Source organism: Strix uralensis, chromosome 9 (genome assembly GCF_047716275.1).
Source record: "Strix uralensis isolate ZFMK-TIS-50842 chromosome 9, bStrUra1, whole genome shotgun sequence".
NCBI lineage: Eukaryota > Metazoa > Chordata > Aves > Strigiformes > Strigidae > Strix > Strix uralensis.
This window is the reverse complement of record NC_133980.1, coordinates 30,560,083-30,578,949: the sequence shown is the minus strand read 5'-3', so window position 1 is coordinate 30,578,949 and position 18,867 is coordinate 30,560,083. Positions and strand designations below refer to the sequence as shown.

At 48.6% G+C, this 18,867-nt stretch overlaps 1 protein-coding gene across 1 annotated transcript; it reads right to left on the bottom strand.

Moving 5' to 3' along the window:
- Positions 1-17,133: 17,133 nt before the first annotated feature.
- LOC141946959 (acrosin-like) lies at positions 17,134-17,937 on the bottom strand. The gene is made up of 2 exons (XM_074877428.1): positions 17,648-17,937; positions 17,134-17,335 (listed from the first exon to the last, which is right to left on the bottom strand). Exons 1-2 carry the CDS (start codon positions 17,731-17,733, stop codon positions 17,134-17,136), a joined length of 288 nt encoding a protein of 95 aa, XP_074733529.1. The 5' UTR covers positions 17,734-17,937.
- Positions 17,938-18,867: the final 930 nt, after the last annotated feature.

The following is an 18,867-nucleotide window of genomic DNA, read 5'->3' as shown; positions in this document are numbered from 1 at the left end:
GCGCTTGGCACGTGTCTCTTTTAGCACGGGCAGCCTCAGCCACAGTTGCCCAACTGACTATAAGAAGGGGAGAGTGAGGGATTTGTTGGGGGTGAGGATGTGGAAGGCAAGTATGAGGACCAAGAAATGAGCGTAGTCTCAAATGAACAAAAAGCAGGAGAAAAATGCTTAAGTTGAGAACAAGAAGTGCTTGCCACCACGCTCCTCCTCCATTCACTTTCCTCTTTAAAATCAGGGCAGAGTGTAACAAGCAGTGACTGGTGTTTTGGGGTTTCTTTAGAAGCTCAAATCGAGGACGCCCGCACAGTGAACGTACCCAGAGGACTCAGGCCCCAGCACTACCAGCATCAACACCGCTCTCTGTGCCTGTGCCTCCACCTCCCTTGTATCCTCCACCACCTCCCACACTTCCTCTTCCCCCGGAGGTACCACCACAACCATTTCTTCCTCAGTTTCCACCTGGGCAGCCTCCATCTGCTGGGTGCACTCTCCCTCCTCCAGGATGTCCCCCCGCTCCTGCAGACACGTCACCAGCTGGAGGACCAGCAGCAGTTCCAATGGCTCATTCAAATGCCATCCCAATGACACAAGCACCTCCTTTGGAGAATCATAGAAACACTGAGGTTGGGAAAAAACCTTTAAGATCATCGAGTCCAACCGTTAACCCAACACTGCCAAGTCCACCACTCAACCATGTCCCTCAGCAGCACATCTACCCGTGGATGGTGACTCAACCACCTCCTTGGGCAGCCTGTTCCAATGCTGACAACCCTTTCAGTAGAGAAATGTTCCCCAACAGCTGATCTAAACCTCCCCTGGTGCAATTGGAGGACGCTGCTTCTCCTCCTATTGCTTGTTACTTGGGAAAAGAGACCAACACCCACCTTGCTACAACGTCCTTTCAGGGAGCTGTAGGGGGTGATGAGGTCTCCCCGCAGCCTCCTTCTCTCCAGGCTAAACACCCCCAGTTCCCTCAGCCGCTCCTCACAGGACTTGCTCTCTAGACCCTTCACCACCTTCGTTGCCCTTCTCTGGACGCACTCCAGCCCCTCACTGTCTGTCTTGTAGTGAGGGGCCCAAAACTGAACACGGTATTTGAGGAGCGGCCTCACCAGAGCCGAGAACAGGGGGACCGTCGCTCCCCTGGTCCTGCTGCGATTTCTGACACAGCAGGGTGCCTTTGGCCTCCCTTGTCTAGGGAGGAGTTTGACAGAGAACAACGAGACTTAAAGAAGAGTGGGGGTTTGGCCCAATGAAGTTGGGCTGTTTTTCATGTTTGTGTTTCGATGGCCTGTCGGACGGCAGTTACACTCGAGTGCATCTGACATCAGCAAAACTGACAGAGTGTTTTCTCCAATAGACTTTCTGGGTGCAGATGGCAAACATGCAAAACTAAAACAAGACGAATGTCATCCTAAAACTTTCCCTAAGACTTGTAGGAATTCTAAACTGGTTTTGCTTAAATAGCATGTCCACCTTTGCATCTGCAAGCAGTATGCATTTTCTCATACTGGCCATGTTTTGTTTCTTGGTGTCTTTTTGTGATAAAGGTCAAGCTGTAATTGTAATAAAGGTCAAACTTATTTTAACAGGGAAAAGAAGAAGTCCAGACTCGATGAGTTTACAGATGGTTCAGGAACGGATGGAATCTAAAATACTCCAAAGGAGCAGAGCGCAGGCGTTCCTTTTCCAGGTAACTGCTTTACATGTCCTTAATGGAGGAGCAGGCTGGCTAGAGGAATCAGGAGGATCTCCACTGCCCTCTCCAGGTGGATGGGATGATTCCAGGGATTAGCAGGGAGAGGAGTTCTGTATGTAGGGCATTAGCTCAGCTATGGCAGAGATTATAGTTGACTGAAAGTTACAATTTGGCAGCAGTTGCTGAGGAGCAGGTGTCTCTTTCACTGAAGCTTCTCTGCAGTGACACCCTTCACCTCCTGACAGCTGTGAGGAGGCCAGAACCTGAAGAGGTCTAGTGCCTGGATTTTCTGTGTCTCCCTGTGCTGAGTGTAAGCGTTACCTCAAAGCACTTGGGAGGAGATATGGGAGAGAAATTGTCTTCACCTCCTCTTTTGTTTATCTCCTGTGGGTACACAGGGAGACGTTAACCTGGACTGCAAACTGGTGGCTTTCCTAGGAATTTCATTGGAGCAGATGGAGCAGAGGAGCCAGAAGTCATGCGGCCTCATTCCGGAAGGCGTGCGCCTTGCTGTCTGCCAGCACTGGTGGATTTGGGCCTCTGCCGAAACCCTGCTCGTGCTCCTTGATCTCTACTGGCTGCGCAGGCGGAGGAGCGCTGACTGTGACAGCGGCAGCCAGCGGGGAAGCTCCAGCGATGCTGAGGAGGAGGGAGAGGAGGATGACTGGGAGGGCAAAGCAGACCCCAATGACACCTTGGGTCAAGCCAACCCTCGAGTGGGGACCCCCGCTGCATCTGCCAAGCCCTTCCCAAGAAGTCCTTTCTGACAGGGCTGCGTCCAGCCTAGGGATGGGGCGGCGCCTACGAACACCTGAGCACCCCCAAGAACAACATCACCAACCGCCTGCTGCTGGTGCCCCTGAGACCACCCCTCGGGCATGTCTTCCACCAGAGCTGGGCACCGTGGGGGATCCGCCAGCGAGGCACTCCTGCATCCCCGGGGAGCACCTGCCGGACAACGTGCTGTGCTTCCTCCTCTGCCCCGTGACGAGCCGAACAGAAGCCAGGTCCCCGCTTCCCACGCAGCCTCTGCATCTTCGTATAGCCTCTGCATCTCAAAATCCAATAAATGGGCTTGTTTTAAGAAATCCTGTGTCCATGAGAATAGGGTATTCTCTGCCTGGCTTTCCTGAGCGCTTTGCAGCCTCTCCAGCCCAACAGCAAACCTGGGGCTCTGCGTGTGCTTGGCCCTGAACAAGCATTCTTGCCACATCCAGCAGAACAATCCAAACACTTGTCCTTTGCAGGCACACAGAAGGTGGTGGAAGGGAATTCTCTTGCTGGCTTTCCCGAGTGCCTTGCAGCCTGTCCAGCCCAACAGCAAATCTGGGTCTGTGCGCTTGCTTTGGCCCTGAACTGGTGTTACTGGCAGGGCTTTGGATTTTTCAATCGTGGCTTAATATTCCAGTGATTATATTTAAAGAAGTCAATTATATAATTCAACTCAAATAAGTGTGTGTTTTATTAAGAAACCCTATTTTTAAAATGTATTTCAGTTTTATAAAAACCCTGAATTACACATTTCTTATAGAAATACATCACTGGAAATCAGCTAGACAATAACCAATGTTTCTGGAATGTCAGTACACTCAAACTGATGGTCAGTCTGTAAAGAAAAAAATTCTTGAGGATTGTCCTGTGTTTGTTCTTCTGGGATACTACCCTTCTGGATCATTCTAGAGGCATTCCAAGAGATACCTGCACTGGGCCAAGGCAATGTAAGGAATAATCTGATTGCCTAATTACTCAATATGGTTGAATATCCTGTGTTCACAAAATTCCCTTGTTTCTCACTGCCTCCCAGCTTCAGCTTCAGTGACAGAGAAACAAAACCCACCTCTGCTCTGAGGGTTGAATTTCTACTTCATAATTGTTGTAGTATACAAATGATTTTGATTTATATTAAGAATTAAGTTTGGGACCGAGTTTATACACCTCTGACACATTGGCAGCTATCCAGCAAATACATCAAGTTGTGTTCACTCTTTTAGATGTCAGAGTAGACACTGAGGAGGAAACACATTTCTCAGATGTTTCTCTTTGACAAGGGGCAAGTGTTGGAAACACTTAAAGTTAAATCTTGATGCCCGGAACACAGTAGAGTTTTGGTTTTGAGTTCAGTGGAAAGAGAATGTGCCCCTGAAAGCAGTTAGTGGAGCAGCCAGGACAAGCAAATTTGTTTTGCTAACACAGTTCAGCAATGTTAGAAAACACTTTTCAAAAAGATTTAAACCTTCCTCTGGACAGGACCAATGAAGCTTCCTTCAGAGCCCATCAGCACCATTTGTTTACAATCAGCCAGAGGGACTGCTGTCTAGTGACAGGAGACACTGTCCAATCCTCGTGGAAATCAGCAGCACCTGCTGTGTGAGTGGGTAAGCAAAACCAACAAGGTGTCGTGAGAGCTCTTTTGCAGCAGCAGGTGTTTTATGTGAATCAAATCAGAGTAGGAATAGCTTTCCTTGATGAGTCTTCAGTGTCTGTCCTCATCTGTAACTCCACGGGGCTGAGTAAAGTCCTTTACCTCAGCAATACTGCTGCCTGTAAATTCAAGTAATAAGACTCTGGGAATATCTCTGTGTGACCGTTGGAAAGAAATTAATTGTTTAATATTAAGCACTTGTTTCCAAACTGCCCGAAACTATGCCGAGGATAAGCAAAGCATGTAACTGTCCTTCACCACTGTTGATTAAAGCTTAGATTATTTCAGCTGGTCAAAACAATTTGTCTTGCCATTGATATTCCCGTGGCAGAGAGCAGAGCTCGTGTGCAGAAAGCAATTCCAGCATCATCCAGAAGGTTCCGTGTTCAGCACTTGGTACTCTGTGCTGGGCTCCCTGCAAACCATCAGGAAAGAAAGGGAAATTCAGCACTCTTCCTTCTCCTTTACCAGACTGCAATATTTTATTAAATTACATTGTGTGTAATTAAATTACACTGTGTGTAATTATTGAGCAAGTATGTTCTTATGCCTGTGGGAAGTAGATATTTCTGTGCCACCTGCACACACGCTTCAGCAAGCTGCAGGTTTCTACGGAGATACCTGCCTTTTCTGCTAGCCTAGGAGTGGAGTATTTAGCACCGGCTCGAGCGAATAGTGCAAAGAGGCTGTAGGTGTGTAGTCACTTAGGGATGTGCAATACCTAGGGTAAGTATGATTTACAAGTTTCTGGGAATCTTTGACCTGCAGAACTGAAGGAGCCATAAACAAGTGAGTATACTGGGACGTGAAACACTTCTGGCAGTTCTTAAAGTCATCTTGTCTCCACTTCTCATTTTCTGTTGCTTAGATTTACCTTGGAGACATATAGTAGGAATAACAACTAATCATCTGGTTTTTCTTCTTAATTCTAATTGACATGAAAACACTCACCACAAATTTTTCAGCTTTTCCCACCATTACAGCTAACAAAAAGCATCGCAGGATTTTTCTATTTTTTTCTCACTAGCATTGCTGATGGAAAAAGAAAGTTTGCTCCCCAGCTAATTACTTAGAGGCTTGTCCAGAATTATCTCCAGACTGCTGGAAGCTGGGAAGTTATATTCACCCTTAGAGAAGAAGAATGCAGAGATTAAATGGGATGTGAAAGAGTTTCAGTGATTTTTAAAGAAGCGTATTTAACAAATCTTGGATTTGGGTTTGATAGTATGGCAATGCGTGTGCATTATACTGGGGGAGGTGAAAAGCTGCCTGTCTCTGATGGGATGGAGGTGCAGAGGTGTATATCAGCGAAAAGGGAGTGTGCATTGTAACAGACACAGTGGTGACCCACAGGATTGATTTCAGGGCACTGGTGTATGTGCTTGGAATTCTAAATTACATAACTGACTGACAAACCTGAAGTCAATAATCTGCTGAAAATTACTTTATTTATCACCTGTGCACCTGCTGAAAGCATGTGTTTCCAAAGGAAGATTATTGGGTTTGTTTTTTAAACACAGAGTACAGTCAGTTGTAATGAGCATGTGCACACCAAAGAGCTAATTTAATTAAGCTTCTGTAAGCATAATGCAGGATGAATTCAAGGACAGTCAGCATTACCTCTGGCTGATTTCAGATATGTTGCACAAGATTAAAAGGACTTGATGTTTTCAATAGCAAGATGTCTCAGGCCACAGTTTCAGCGCTGCTACTGCAAAAAGGTAGTATCTGTCTTCTCCTCTCTGCTTTCCAAGCTGGCCTTTCATCTTAGTCTTTTGCTTTCTGCCACTACAAGCATTTGTGCAGCTGTGTCATGGAAGGGATAAGGGAGTTAATCTAGATAAAAAATAATCTAGCATTGCCTAATTTCAGAAAGCCTTATTTTATTCATTTGTCTTTTTTAATGACAGCAAGACCTTAGAAAGGCATTGTCAAATGCAAGAATGTTCTTGCCCTAAGTTTAGACATGAATGGTGCCTCTTACACCAAAGGCACTGGATTTTGGCTCTTTCTGAAAGCAAAGCAGGTTCCTTGCTATGTTCTAGGGCATTTGCATGACATTGTATTGGGAAAACTATTGCTTAAATCATCAGTTGGCTTCCTATCCTAGTTTACTTCATATTATGTTGGTTCGTTAGCAGTTGGCTTTTTCTCCTACCAGAGTTTCTAAGAGATTCAACACATCAACACTGCAACTGCTCCAAGTTACACTTCCTAGTAGGCAGCTCGGTTTCCTTTGACACGGAGCGACCGCGCACCGCCGTCAGTCTGTGCTGGCGGGATTCCTTCCAGAAGGAACTGGCTGTGTCGGCGTGTGTGCGTGGCCCTGGTGCTGTATGTGGTGTGCACTTCACAGCAGCTGTGCTGTAGTTTATGCCTGAGATCTGAGAATCTCGTGAGATTTTCTATAGAGTTAGTTTGGGTTTAATTCATATCATAGTCTGAGCTCTTTCAGCTGCTTTATACTAATTTCACCCAGAAAACAAGGTAACACAACGTGAATCCACCCGATACTGCAGCGACAGGGACAGGTTTATAGTTGAAATCAGCGTTACAAAAAGACTTCCAGGCACATTTTGTACAGACTTCCTGGTCATGTCAGTGTGTACATGGATCAGACCTGCTGCCGTGCAGATCGCTGCTCCCACTCTCCATTTGTGCAGTGCTTTGGAAGCCGCTGCATTTTTTTGCTGTTAGAAAGTCGTGAGTGTCGTGGTTCACCCAATCGGTATTTCAGAAATGTGGAACAATGTCACTGAGCTCTGGGGGAATTGAGTGGATGTTTGAGCAGTCGCCTCCCCCAAAACTGCAGAACCTGCAGCAGGTGAATTGCTGTGGCAACAAAGGAAAAACATTCTGTCTGGTGTTATGTAAATCACTGGAGTCAGGAATAACCCTGACTGACTAAAGCCACAGCAAACACGGCCATTTACACCAACAGAGACAAGATTGATCCTCTAATCTTGCAGTCCATGTACTAAATTAAGATGAACCTTAAATGATGTAGCTAATGAGAAATATCACTTAAGTGTTTCTTTCAATTCTAAAAGAACAGTCAGTTGTATCTGCTTTATTGCTTGGTTTGCATCCTTTAACTTGCACTGTAAATTAAAAACTTTTTTAAAAATCTATTGAAATCCTTTTTTTTCCTCCTAGGATGCCGTCTGTTTGTCACTGTGTGCATTGTAAATAAGTTCTCTACCACATGTTTGGCTGTTGCTCCAAAACAGAAAGTACACGCTGTGTGTTTCAGTTAAAAGAAGCCCTGCAGCAACACGTGAGTCACAGGCAGAGGCCAAGCGTGTCGTTATTCTGTGGGAACAGCAGTTGAGTCACCAACAGCTAAGGACAGTGGGCAATGGAACATGAAGTGTGTCGTGTCAGCTCGCTGTCGGTGCAGTCTGGGCACACTTTGCCTTAGACAGTGCTGTGAAATTGCAGGGAAGTGGCTGATCTGTGGAGAAAGTAGAAGGTTGCCTAATGGCACGTAGCAATTTTAAGACCGATTTGATACTTTTGCCATAATAACCCAAAGACTTCAGAAAACAGCTTTGGTGTTTAATTCTTTCCTTGCTTTGAGACAAACAGAAGTTTTTTCTGGGCTTCCAGCGCATTTTACTTTGAAACAAAAGAAATTCAAATCCAAAAGAGACTTAGTCTGGAATACTTTTCTTTCTTATGAAGTCTATCCCTTATGCAAACAGCTCAGGCGAGAAGCATGTTCTATGAGAGTTGGGGCTTCAAAAATTACACTGGAGAAGTGGCAAATCTCCAAAACAATGTTTTGTACATGATCAGCCTCAAAAATACTGAGCTCAGGGTTCTGACTCTGTGCTGCAGCTGTTAAGCATCTTTCTGAACTCAGGCCTGCAGAGCCAGCATGCCTGGAGCAGGAGAAGGAAAGGTGCAGCACGGGCAGTTGCACAGAGAATGAAACTGGTGAGTTTGGAGAAAGAAGAGAGAGAAAGGTGGTCAACAAGTTGAAGGGGAAGAGTAGCAGAGTGCTTCTTTTGCAAGCTAAGAAGATGTGTTATTTGTGAACCGTGTGTATTATCTACAAATCTGGGAAAATATGGAAATTGAGGGGAAAAGTAGTGATATTATGTACTTTAACAGGTCACAAAAAGGTGGTTGAAAGTGCTGACAGAACATCTATTTTTAAAACCATGATTTTTAAAAATATTAATATTAGCATAGAGATTGGTGGAGCATGGAGCATGTTTATCTGCTTGCCACTTGTCTAAAGTAGCATACTCTAAAAAACAATAACATATTTCTCTCAAGTTTCTAACTGGTGTAAAAATGTATTTGAGCATGATTACAGTTTAAAACAGAAAACAAAACAACTGCAAGGTGCATTTTCTGTTCTGTTTAGGGGAAGCAGAAAGAAAAATAACCTCAGCCATGTTCCTTGCTGTTCTTCCACTGGAATATAGAATGCTATGGTGCAACAGTAGATAATTATGAAAGTGGCATTTGATAGTGCCACCTATTGCTAGAAAAGCAGAACTAAAATGAGTATCTTTTTATGTGCATGTCTAAATTCAGCAGAAAAATGAAGGGTACCTGTTCATCTTTTGATTATTGCAAGGTCATTTTAGCTATGGGGATATCAGTTTGACCTTGGTTTTATGGCTACATTTTTAAAAAATTGATTTATCGTACAGTAGCGTTGGAGATGGTGCAGTAGCCTCAGAGATCCAGAAAGCTGGCAACTATCGGCATGTGGTTGAATGCCAGTGGCTGTATTTTGGCTAAGCCTATTAAGCCTGATTATCCCTCCCCCCTCTCACTGATGACATTAAAGTTCATGTAATGCACTAGGAGACTGATCCTAACATCCTAAAACTGCTTCAGATTTAGCAAAACAGTGAAAATTAGTTTTCTGTAGTGTTTGAGCTTCATGTTAAATGTGAAGGCAATAAAATATTTTCAACATGCACCCAAAAATTCTATGAAAAGTAACTTGCTAATGACGAAAATCCTTTGAAGACAAAGACTTAATGATCTGGATGCATCTTAATACTTTGTCTCCTTTATCAGGTCTTTCAGTTAGCAAGCATGAAACCTGATTTCTCCACCTGCCCTTTGAAAGATGATATTTGTTTTGTTATACAAGTCTAACTAATGATAATGGTAAGAAAGATGAAAGATTTATAGGGGCAGCCTGAGATCAGTTTTAAGTTTTAATTGTGGTTCTCAGCATTACAGATCCTTCTTACTGCCTCAGTGCTGTTGTTCATCTCTACCAGAGAAACACCCTATCCTAAAAAAAAATGCACATTTTTGGCTTGTAATATATAAGGGAAAGAAAACATGTCTCCTCTGCGTTGTTTTCCTCACAAAGCATCTGGATGGCAAGGTAAGAGCAGGAAAAGATGGAACAGCTCGGGAGTAATTTGTTCTTCCTCGGGTCCAGGCAGGTACCTCTCAGGAGTTTACTGCTGCTTCACAAAGCTAACATTCTTTGGCTGAAGCTGTCCTCTGTCCTCAAAGACAGACAAGTCTCCTGTTACCCCCGCTGAGCTCTGAAAAACTAGATTGCTGCAAAGCGCCAGGGAATCGGAGGAAGCAGCTCTCGAGTCTACAGGCATCTGTAGATTGAGAGAAGGTTCAGAAGGAGAAATAAAGGATGACCTACCCATCTGCTGACCAGAGAAATGATGTGGAGAAATCTGACCTCACCATCCTAGGTAAGTTCAGGGCTGAAATCTAATTTAGCCAAATGGAAAGTCTGGTTTTATTGACTTTTTAATTTATTTTTTTTCCCCTTCAAATGATATCTAACTTTCTTTTCTCCTAGTGCATCTTGGACCTGAATTTGAGGTCACTTGTGTTCTTTGTCCCTTTCTCCACTGATCCAGGATATACTTTCTCTTCCAAAACCTCTTTGAATGTTTGGGGGGTCTTTTCCCCTGTATATTTGGGTTTAGCCCCTCTGTCTTTGTCGTTCTGAATGCTGTGACAGCCAAAACCAGCCCAAACCCTTTAGCAACTACATTTTGCAGTATGGAGAAGAGGAAGGATGTAGCTGCCTAACGGTTTAGTTCCTGGATGGATTTTGTATGCTCTCTCTTCTTGAATCTCCATGCTGAATCTCTTCTGCAGTCTCTGTTCCATCACACTTAATCTTCTCTTTTGTGTTTGTAGCACTGGTCCACCTGTTTTGCTGTTCTCTTCTTCATTCACCTGCCTGTCATCTATCCACAGAATCAGAGCACCTGAGCAAAGCCAACGAAGTTTCGATTCTTGGCGCAAAGTTTAAATGCCCTTTATAATTTCCCCTAATGCAGATCCTGTTGATGTAAAAAGGAAAATCATTTTCAACAGTTAAATGATATATTGTTATAGGAGTCTGCCCTCTTCTAACGAAGTTTGATGTTTAGAAAAAGTTCCATACGAAATGTATGAGCAAAGGCACCTGGAATCGTGGCCAGCAGAGGGCACTTCAGCTTGAAAATGAGAATAGTGCTGAAAGCTCTAGCCCAAACACCTTTAAACTGGCTGTCTTTGTTTAAAAACGGAATAATTTTTTTTAAAATGTTAATGAGAATCATTTAGACAAGGGGTCTTTGCATTGTGATTGGTGTTTTGTTGGCACTGTCTTCTACAAACTATGTCTCTGCGGCCAAACACCCTTGTACCATGGAAGAATCTGGGAACGGAAGGAGAAAAAACACTCCCCATATAGTTTCAGGTGTGACTTTACTGAAGGAAATGATACCTTCTGTGTGGCCTTGTATCACCTAAAATTGAACGCAATAGCGTATGTTAAAGCCATCCTTTGAAAACTTTTTCCCCAAAGTGGGTGCTTCTGATTTCTTTTTACTAGTGGTTTGATTCATTCTTTTAATTAAAAAGCAGCTGGAATTGGAGAGCACTGCAACCAATTAATTGATTTTTGAGAATGGTGGTGTAAATGACAACAACAAACAGTAACTGATTTCCCCTTTCAATCCAGTGCTGATATTGTTATCTTGCAATACAATACTAACATGTTATTGTATCTGCCATTACTGCATTTAACAGTAGCTGACACATTTTATTAGGATAAGAAGGGCCTCCTGCACTTCCATTTGCCCTGGTGTAAATCAGAAGCCCTGAGTTGAAAAGATTTATTCTTCTGTAAGAACTTACTGGTGTAAATTAGGAAAGTCAAGCCTGACATGTGGTGATGTAGCAAACTATATTACAGGATACTTAGATTCTGTCTCCCACTGAACAGCAGGATTCCGTTTTATCCTTGCTGTCGAATGCAGAATCACTTTTCCATTCATGAATTGAGGCTGAGCAGAGCGCTCTCAGTAGTGGCTGCTCCTCTGTTACTCCACACACAGAAGATATTAGGACAGCTGTTCACCCTTGTAAGGCAAACAACAAACAAACCACAAAACTTTCCTGTAAACAAATTGGTCTGTGATTAGTGGAATTAATGAAGCTTCACTGCCTGTAGATTTCTGTCCTTCATCCCTGATCCCCTCAGCAACCCTCCCACCAAAATGTAGGGTGTTTGGGACACTTTGTAGAACAGAGTGTCTGCTATCTGTAATGGAAGAAAACAAATCTACTAAAATCATGAAGGGACAAAAAGCAGCCATGAACTCTGTGGAGGTTTTTTAATCTGCTCTTTGCTGAAGGCGATTAGCATCGCATAATGCCTGTTTTTTGTTCTGTGTCTCTAAGCCATATCATCTTGTGGGTCTAAATGAATAAGGTAATACAGAGTTTGTTGCACTGGCAATATTCTGGGATTGGGTTAATAGTCTGGGAAAGGTGAAAATATAACTTGGTTTGACCACAGTGTCAGGATTCTGAGGACCACAACAAGAAGAATACCGTGATTCACAGCTCTTTACATTAAATGGTCAAAATCCCAGTGTGCTTTGATCAGATCTGAAGAGAACGAGCCCTACAGCAGCGATCACCTTCCCTTCCCCTGCCCGGGCAGTTTGGAGGAAATGCTTCCCCTCCCAAGGCCACTCCTGCCTGTGAAAGGAGAGGGAACAATTCCCATGGCAGGCACCTGGCTATTTATCACTGTGTCAGAAATCAAGCTGTTTCAAGACGTTTAGATGTTGTTTCCTGTTGTCATCTCTAGTGATAAAGTATCGTATATTGTTATCACTCTTTGCACTTTTGACGAGCTCTGTCTTACTATCCTTTACAAGTCATGTCTACTGATGACTTCTCTTTTGCTAGCATGTTTATAGCGATGTTCAGTGTCTGCACTACTCATAGCTAAGCCTAGCTAAGAAAAGGCCCTAGTTTTGCATAATCTCAGCCCTGGAATCTTTCAGATCAGTGAGGTGAAACCTAATTTGTGACCCTGAGTAGGTGGACTGGACTTTGCATCCTGGCTTTAAGTTGTGAGGAACGCAGGGCTTGGGAAGTTGTGTCGTTCTAAGCTTGGTTTTTGTGTGTACAGACTTCTGGGACACGGCTGGGCAGGAGAGGTTCCAGAGCACCCATGCACCTATTACCATAAGGGTCCTGCTTGTGTCACGGTAAGGGTAGTGTCACAGCTGTGATCTGGGGGAGTTTGACAAATAACAGTCCCAGCTGACACTTCTCCTGTATAGTGCTCTTTATGATTACTCTGCCTTGTATTTCTTGTCTCTTCCAGTGATATCTTCTTTCAGTATATCCAGTATATCTTCTTTCAACATCTCAGGATTCTGACCTGGCTGAGAAGGAATGTCATACATCTGTTAGGTCCAGATGAGTTCTTGAGTATTAGTCTTTCAGGGCTGTATTTTGCCAGATGAATAGCTGGGTCCTCTACTGACCTTGCATGCTGTCTTACAGGTTCTTTTCTTTGTTTTGCTAGCAATTAAAAATACTGATTTGATCCATTTAAATTTTATTCAAGCGATGTCCTTCCAACTCTGTCCTTACCCCACTGCCCATTTCCCCCAGCAAGAACTCAAAAGCTGATTGGAGCAGTACCTAGATAAAAATTGCAGGATGTCTTGATGGAAAAGGAGCACAACCTGTTATGTGGCTCCCCTCCCCCATACAGTCAGTAACTGCCTTTGTATTGGTAATTCGGCCTGCAGGGTTCTGTGGTACTTCTCTGGGCTACAGTGTCTAAACAGACCTGCTGGCAAAGCTGTTCACCTTCCTCTGCGGATCACTGGATGATTCCCTCCTCTCAGGAACGACAGCTAGGCACTCATTATTGTTGTCATCTGGGTTGTGGTCTGTCTCCTGCATCCTGTCAGAGTGCATAATGCTTTCTGCTCAGCATCAGCGAGAGAACACATACCCTCAGGACCAGCCTCCTGCTGTTCTCCATCAGTACAGTGTCAGACATGGGCTTCCTTGCTGGCATTCATGGTAGAAATCATGGCAGCTATGACGAGGTGTGTCCACCTGAAGAAGGTGTCTGGGCTCCCACTGCAGTCTAGGGAAGTTCATCTGGTTCAGGGGTGTGGTTTGGGGCATGATAGATCTTGCCTAATAAAAGCCTTTCCTGTAGGATGTGTCAAGCCAGCCTTGAATGCACGGATCGCACGGACTGTGCCGGAGGACTGAGGCATATGGATGTGGTGTTACAGCCGTATTGTAGACAGAACCTGTGTGTAGGTGAATTCTTAGTGTTCTATGTGTGAGTGGACACTGCTCAGGAGAGTCCTGTGCCTTGTCTTTGTTTGCTGTGTTCCACCCAGACTAGGAAATGAAGAGGCCCAGTCTGCAGAACAGTTAATCCAGCTTCTCCCAAAGAGGTAGGGAGCGGCTGCCTGGGCAGGGCTCACGGGCCAGCGTCTGGAGTGTGAACTACTTCAGCTGTGGCTTCTGTGGGAACAGGGGGATCATCTGGACTCATCCTCCTGTGCCAGCATACAGGCTGGCTGGCTATCAAAACTTTGAGCTGTTACTGCATGCTGCTTCAAGGCAAAGCTTGCCAGGAGAGCTAAGCCACTCTTGGGCCTGCAGGGAAGGGTCCTGCCCAGATGCTTTAATGGTACCTACTGGAGAAAACAAACACCAAATCACTTGTTTTATAAAGCTTTGAGCTTGCATCCTTCCTGCCCTTTTGTTAGCAGGCAGCCCAGTGACTGTCCAGTGCCAGTCCAGCTGCCAGCCCTCCCCATTGCTTCCACAGCCCAGGCACTGCTGCCTCTCTGTCCACACCATCGTCTCTGCTGCAGAGTTTCATTGGGCCCCCTTCCCCGTTCTGTTACAGAGCAGCGTGATCCAGCAGACTTCTGAACACGGGGGATTTCTCCTTTCAGGTCCACGAGAGCTGAACCCGGTGGACTCTCACACCCCGGAGGCTTCTCCTGTCCCAGTCTGATGGATGTGGCTGCTGCTGTTCCCACGTTCTGCTGCGTCCAAAGAGCGCGTAAACAAACACACACACAGAGTTACACAATTAATGTGAACGGCAAAACAGATTGACACAGGCAGAGCGATGCCTTTACCAGCGCCCATGTACTCGTACCCACCGCTTACATAAACATGAGCACAGGCCAGTCCTTTTCTGCCTTTCCAGATGATCAGGATTGGGTGTTTACTAGCGAAACATAAACACACCTTCACTCCCTCGATTCATAAGCACAGCACGTGCAGAGATTCCTCAACTAACGGTATGGAAATTAAGTCCATGTAATATCCATGGCTGGATGTCAAGCTCCTTACCCAGTCATCGGGGCAAACCGTGGGTCTTTCCAGATCTGTGTCTCCTGTGTCACAAGAGAGTCCAGTTTCAAGTTCACTGGTGCATTGTGCACACGCACACACACACACACGCACACACACACACACGCACACACACACGCACACACACACAAGGGTCCCACCAGTAGCCGGCGTAAGACACTTTGCGTTTCCAACTGCTGTCCCCAAGACCTTTCGCCCCCCTCTTCCACCACACCCTCACCCTCCCCTCTGACCAGCCCTTCGGAGTGACTCTTTCCCTTTGTGCCCGACCTGGCTGCCTGCAGCCTCATTTTGCAGGTGCCGGGCATGGAATCCTTGCCTTGCACAGGAGACTGAATTGGACTGCAGCATGGTGAAAACCAGCAACTTTATTTCAACAACTGGAATGCTCAACTGGAGCATTTGTGTGTGTGGGCAGGACAGAGCAGCCTTTGACACTGAGGCTGCCTTTGGATCAGCAGGCAGTGCCCCAGCAGATGGTCGCGGTGCGCTGCAGCTTGAGCTGGGTCCTGCTCATGCTGCTGCTGGAGCCTTTTTCCCCCACAGGACCTGCAGGAGCTCCTGCAGCAGCTTAAAGAATTCCGTCAGCTTCTGGCGTGGAAATGGACAGGCCGTAGAGCTGCCCGCTTGCGTTATTGGCCTCGGCTTCTGAAAGGGTGTTGATGTGAAGACTGGCTGTGGCGTTGGAGGAGCCGTTGCTGCTGGGTGCAGCCCCATCTGTACCAGGATCCAGTCATAAAAGTGCTGAGTGGAGGTGTAGACTCCAGGCTGTTTTGCTCTTGCGCAGCCTTTCCCCCAGCTGGTCACCCCAACAAGCCAGAAGTGGTCAGCATTCTTATCTTTGCAGACAAGAGGACCACCGCTGTCACCCTGCAGCAGAGGAGAGAGGGAGGGTTCAGGTGGTGTCAGGTGGCCACTGGCAGCACTAGGGCTGGCTCCTTCTCTCTGCCAGCACCTGCCAGGGCTGCATCTGCTGCACAGAGAGGCTCTGCTCAGTGCTGAGGCCTGCAGCACCTTGTCAGGGAGAGGGTAGTAAGCCTGTGGGGTAGGGCTCTCTCTCATCTCCGCACAGCGATGCTGGCTGTGTGCAAGAGGGATGTTTTGGGATGGGGATCTGGACCTCGGGGCTGCCAGGAGCGCTGGATGGGCTTTCTGGGCAGAGTCCCGGGACAAGTGGGACCCTGGGCAAGGGCCTGCAGCTGGGGAAGGGGAGGTGAGCCCCGCCAGCGGTGGGGACCCAGCGGTGGGAGGGCGACTGGCCAGGCAAAGGCCGTGCCGGGGTGTGTCTGGGCGGCTGTGCCGGGGCTGCCTGTGCCGCTGGGCGCTGCCTTGTCGCAGGCTCCTACCTGGCAGGTGTCGATGCCGCCCTGCGGGTAGCCAGCACACAGGTTGTGGGGGTGGACGGCCCCTGCGTACCACCGGCTGCTGTTGCAGAGGCGGACGTTGATGAGGTGAACCTTGGCCTCCTGCAGGACATCCGTTGATCCTGCGGCTGTGAGCACAGAAAGGAATTAACACCCAGCAGCTCATTGCCAGGTCTCCTGCCCTGTCTGGGTGAGCCCTTCCCTGGGGCTTGGCTTTGCACCGGCGTTGCCCTTCTGTCTGGCCATGGGCCCTGGGCCAGGCCCATCTCTCTATGGGCACACGACCCCGCAGCCGCACTCTGGCTCTCAGCCCTGCTGTCAGGAAGCCAAGCCCACCTCCCCCGTGTGCCGAGCTCGCACTCGGGAAACGAGCACTTTTGGGAACTCACCTCTCGCCGTCGTGGACCCCCAGCCACTAACGTAGCAGGTCGTCAGCTTGGACACTCGCAGGGAGGCGTCGGGCACGCAGGCGAGCTGTACGTAGTAGCTGCACTGGACAGGCTGGTCCAACTCCAGCAGCGCAATATCGTTCTCCTCCGAGATACTACTGTAGTGTTCGTGAACCAGAAGCCGTTTAATGTTGCGCACTTGGGCCTCCGGGCCCAGATGAGTCAACTGGGTGGCCCCGATCACCACGCGCCACATGCTGATGTGCCTGGAAGGCAGATGGGGAGAGGGCTCAGAGGGAGAGGAGCCACATGCTGCAGCAGCCCAGCAGTTCCCTGCCCCATGCTTCACACGGGGGAGAGGAAAGCACACTACGGAAGCTGCGACTGCCCCTGCATGCCTTGGGCTCATGGCGTGTCGAGCTGGAGGCTGTAGGAAGCCGTGGCAGGAGCCCAGCCCTCTCCTGAGCAGCCTCTCAGCGGGGCTCTGCAGTGCCCAGGCACTGGGTGTACCGCAAGAAAAGGGGATGGGAGTGGCACGTGGTGCTGCGCACGAGGCACCCGCGAGTGCTGGGGGGATATCCCCGTTCCTGGCCCTCCTTACCTGGCCTTGATGAAGCAGTGGGCTGCTGTGAGGACCCACTGCGGGCTGATGAGGGACCCTCCGCATATGTGCCCCGTGCCTGCTGCGTAGGGATCCTGGATGCTCACGATCCAGGGCCAGGCCCCTGGCTGGGCGTCTGTGCCCCCCACGACGCGCGAGGTGCCGGAGTGAGCAGCCATGGGCCGCAGCCCGCAGGTCCTGTAACCAGAAACTCATCACCGTCCTGCTCTATGGCTCGCTGCTGTCCCGGCTGAAGGTCAGCCGTCTGCCCTCCCCACGAGGCGCTGCATGGACAGTGAGGCCACGGAGCCCCGTGGGGTGGGTGGGCGGCCGCCCCCGTTTCTGCTTTAGCCCCGCAGGTGAGTTGTGCCAGCAGCCCGGGTGCTGCGAGGAGGCGAGGCTCCCGCATGGGGCTGAGGAAGCCGTGGTGTGGCCACGGGGGACAAGCAGGCACCCTCCAGGGAACCCCATCAGGTTGCCAAGCTCCCACCCAGAGCCTCGGCCACTTACCCACAGCTGTCCCAGGCGCCGTGCGCAGGCCAGCACAGGGCCAGCAGGATGAGGAGCGGGAGCAAACGCATCGCTGCCAGCGGCATGTGCCAGCTGCCAGAACCGAGGGCTTGTCACCACCAGTGCAGCAGCTGACAGAGTGCCCACAGGGCTCGCGGTGCCGGTGGTGCCCTTGGCAACGGGGCTGATGTCACAGTGTCGCTGGTTCCGGGGGCTGGGCACGGTGGTCTCTAGGGGCGGGGGGGGAAAACATGGGGGTTTCCAAGCAGGAGGGGAGGCAGAAGCTGGGATCGGACACCCCCGACAGACCCCGCTGAATGCTCGGCTTGCGGGACGGGGTGTGCAGGCCCTGTGGCAGGCAGCAGCGTCGGCCCCCAGCACCGCCTGCCAATGGCGAGCAGGAAAAAACCCAGTGTGGCACCACAGCCTCTTCGGGGAGTTCACTGCCCCCTGCTCTCTGCAGCCCTTTGCCACCAGGTCCTTCCCAACAAACATACACCAGAGAACGTGACTACTACAGGCAGTACGCACTTTTGGGTGTTGCAGAGCCGATCTGGTTACAGCCGCGGCAGGCAAGCAGTGATGTGCGAGTGCAATAAACCGAGCAGACCCAAGCAGTGTCAACTTTCCGGCACAGATGCAGCACTGTCCACACTGGCCATGTCAGCCCCAGCAACCCCCTCTGGCAGGCTTCCTGTCCTTGCTGTCTGTGCGCTCTATTGCTGTTCTGGGCCAGCATTGACAAGGGCGGTTGTGGCACCTGGTACACGTGGCCGAGGACAGGCAACTGCAAGCCCTAAACAGAGAAGGCTGCTCCTGCTCTCAGCCCCACATGCCATTCTCCATGGCTTTGGTCAATCCTGGATCGGCCTCAGCTCGTCAGTCTGCCTTCTGCAGCTGTATGGCGGAGCCATGCTCACATGCGGCCGTGCAGGGCAGTCACGGGAGAGAAGCAGGAGCCAGCCACCTGCGTTGCCTTTGCCGAGCAGGGCTGGGTCCCTGGAGGCCGTGGCTTGAAGAGTGGCAGCCTCAAAGCTCACGAAAGCTGTGGGAGCTCCCTGCTGGCATCCTGGCTTGTGTGGATAGACATAAGGCACACAGCTGAGTGCCCAGCCTGGTCCCTAGGATGCCAGGGCAGGCTCCGTCTGAAAGTGGAACAGCTGCTCTCAGGGCCCTTGAGGTGTAGCACGGCTTCAGAGGCACCAGGGCTGGGCCCCAAA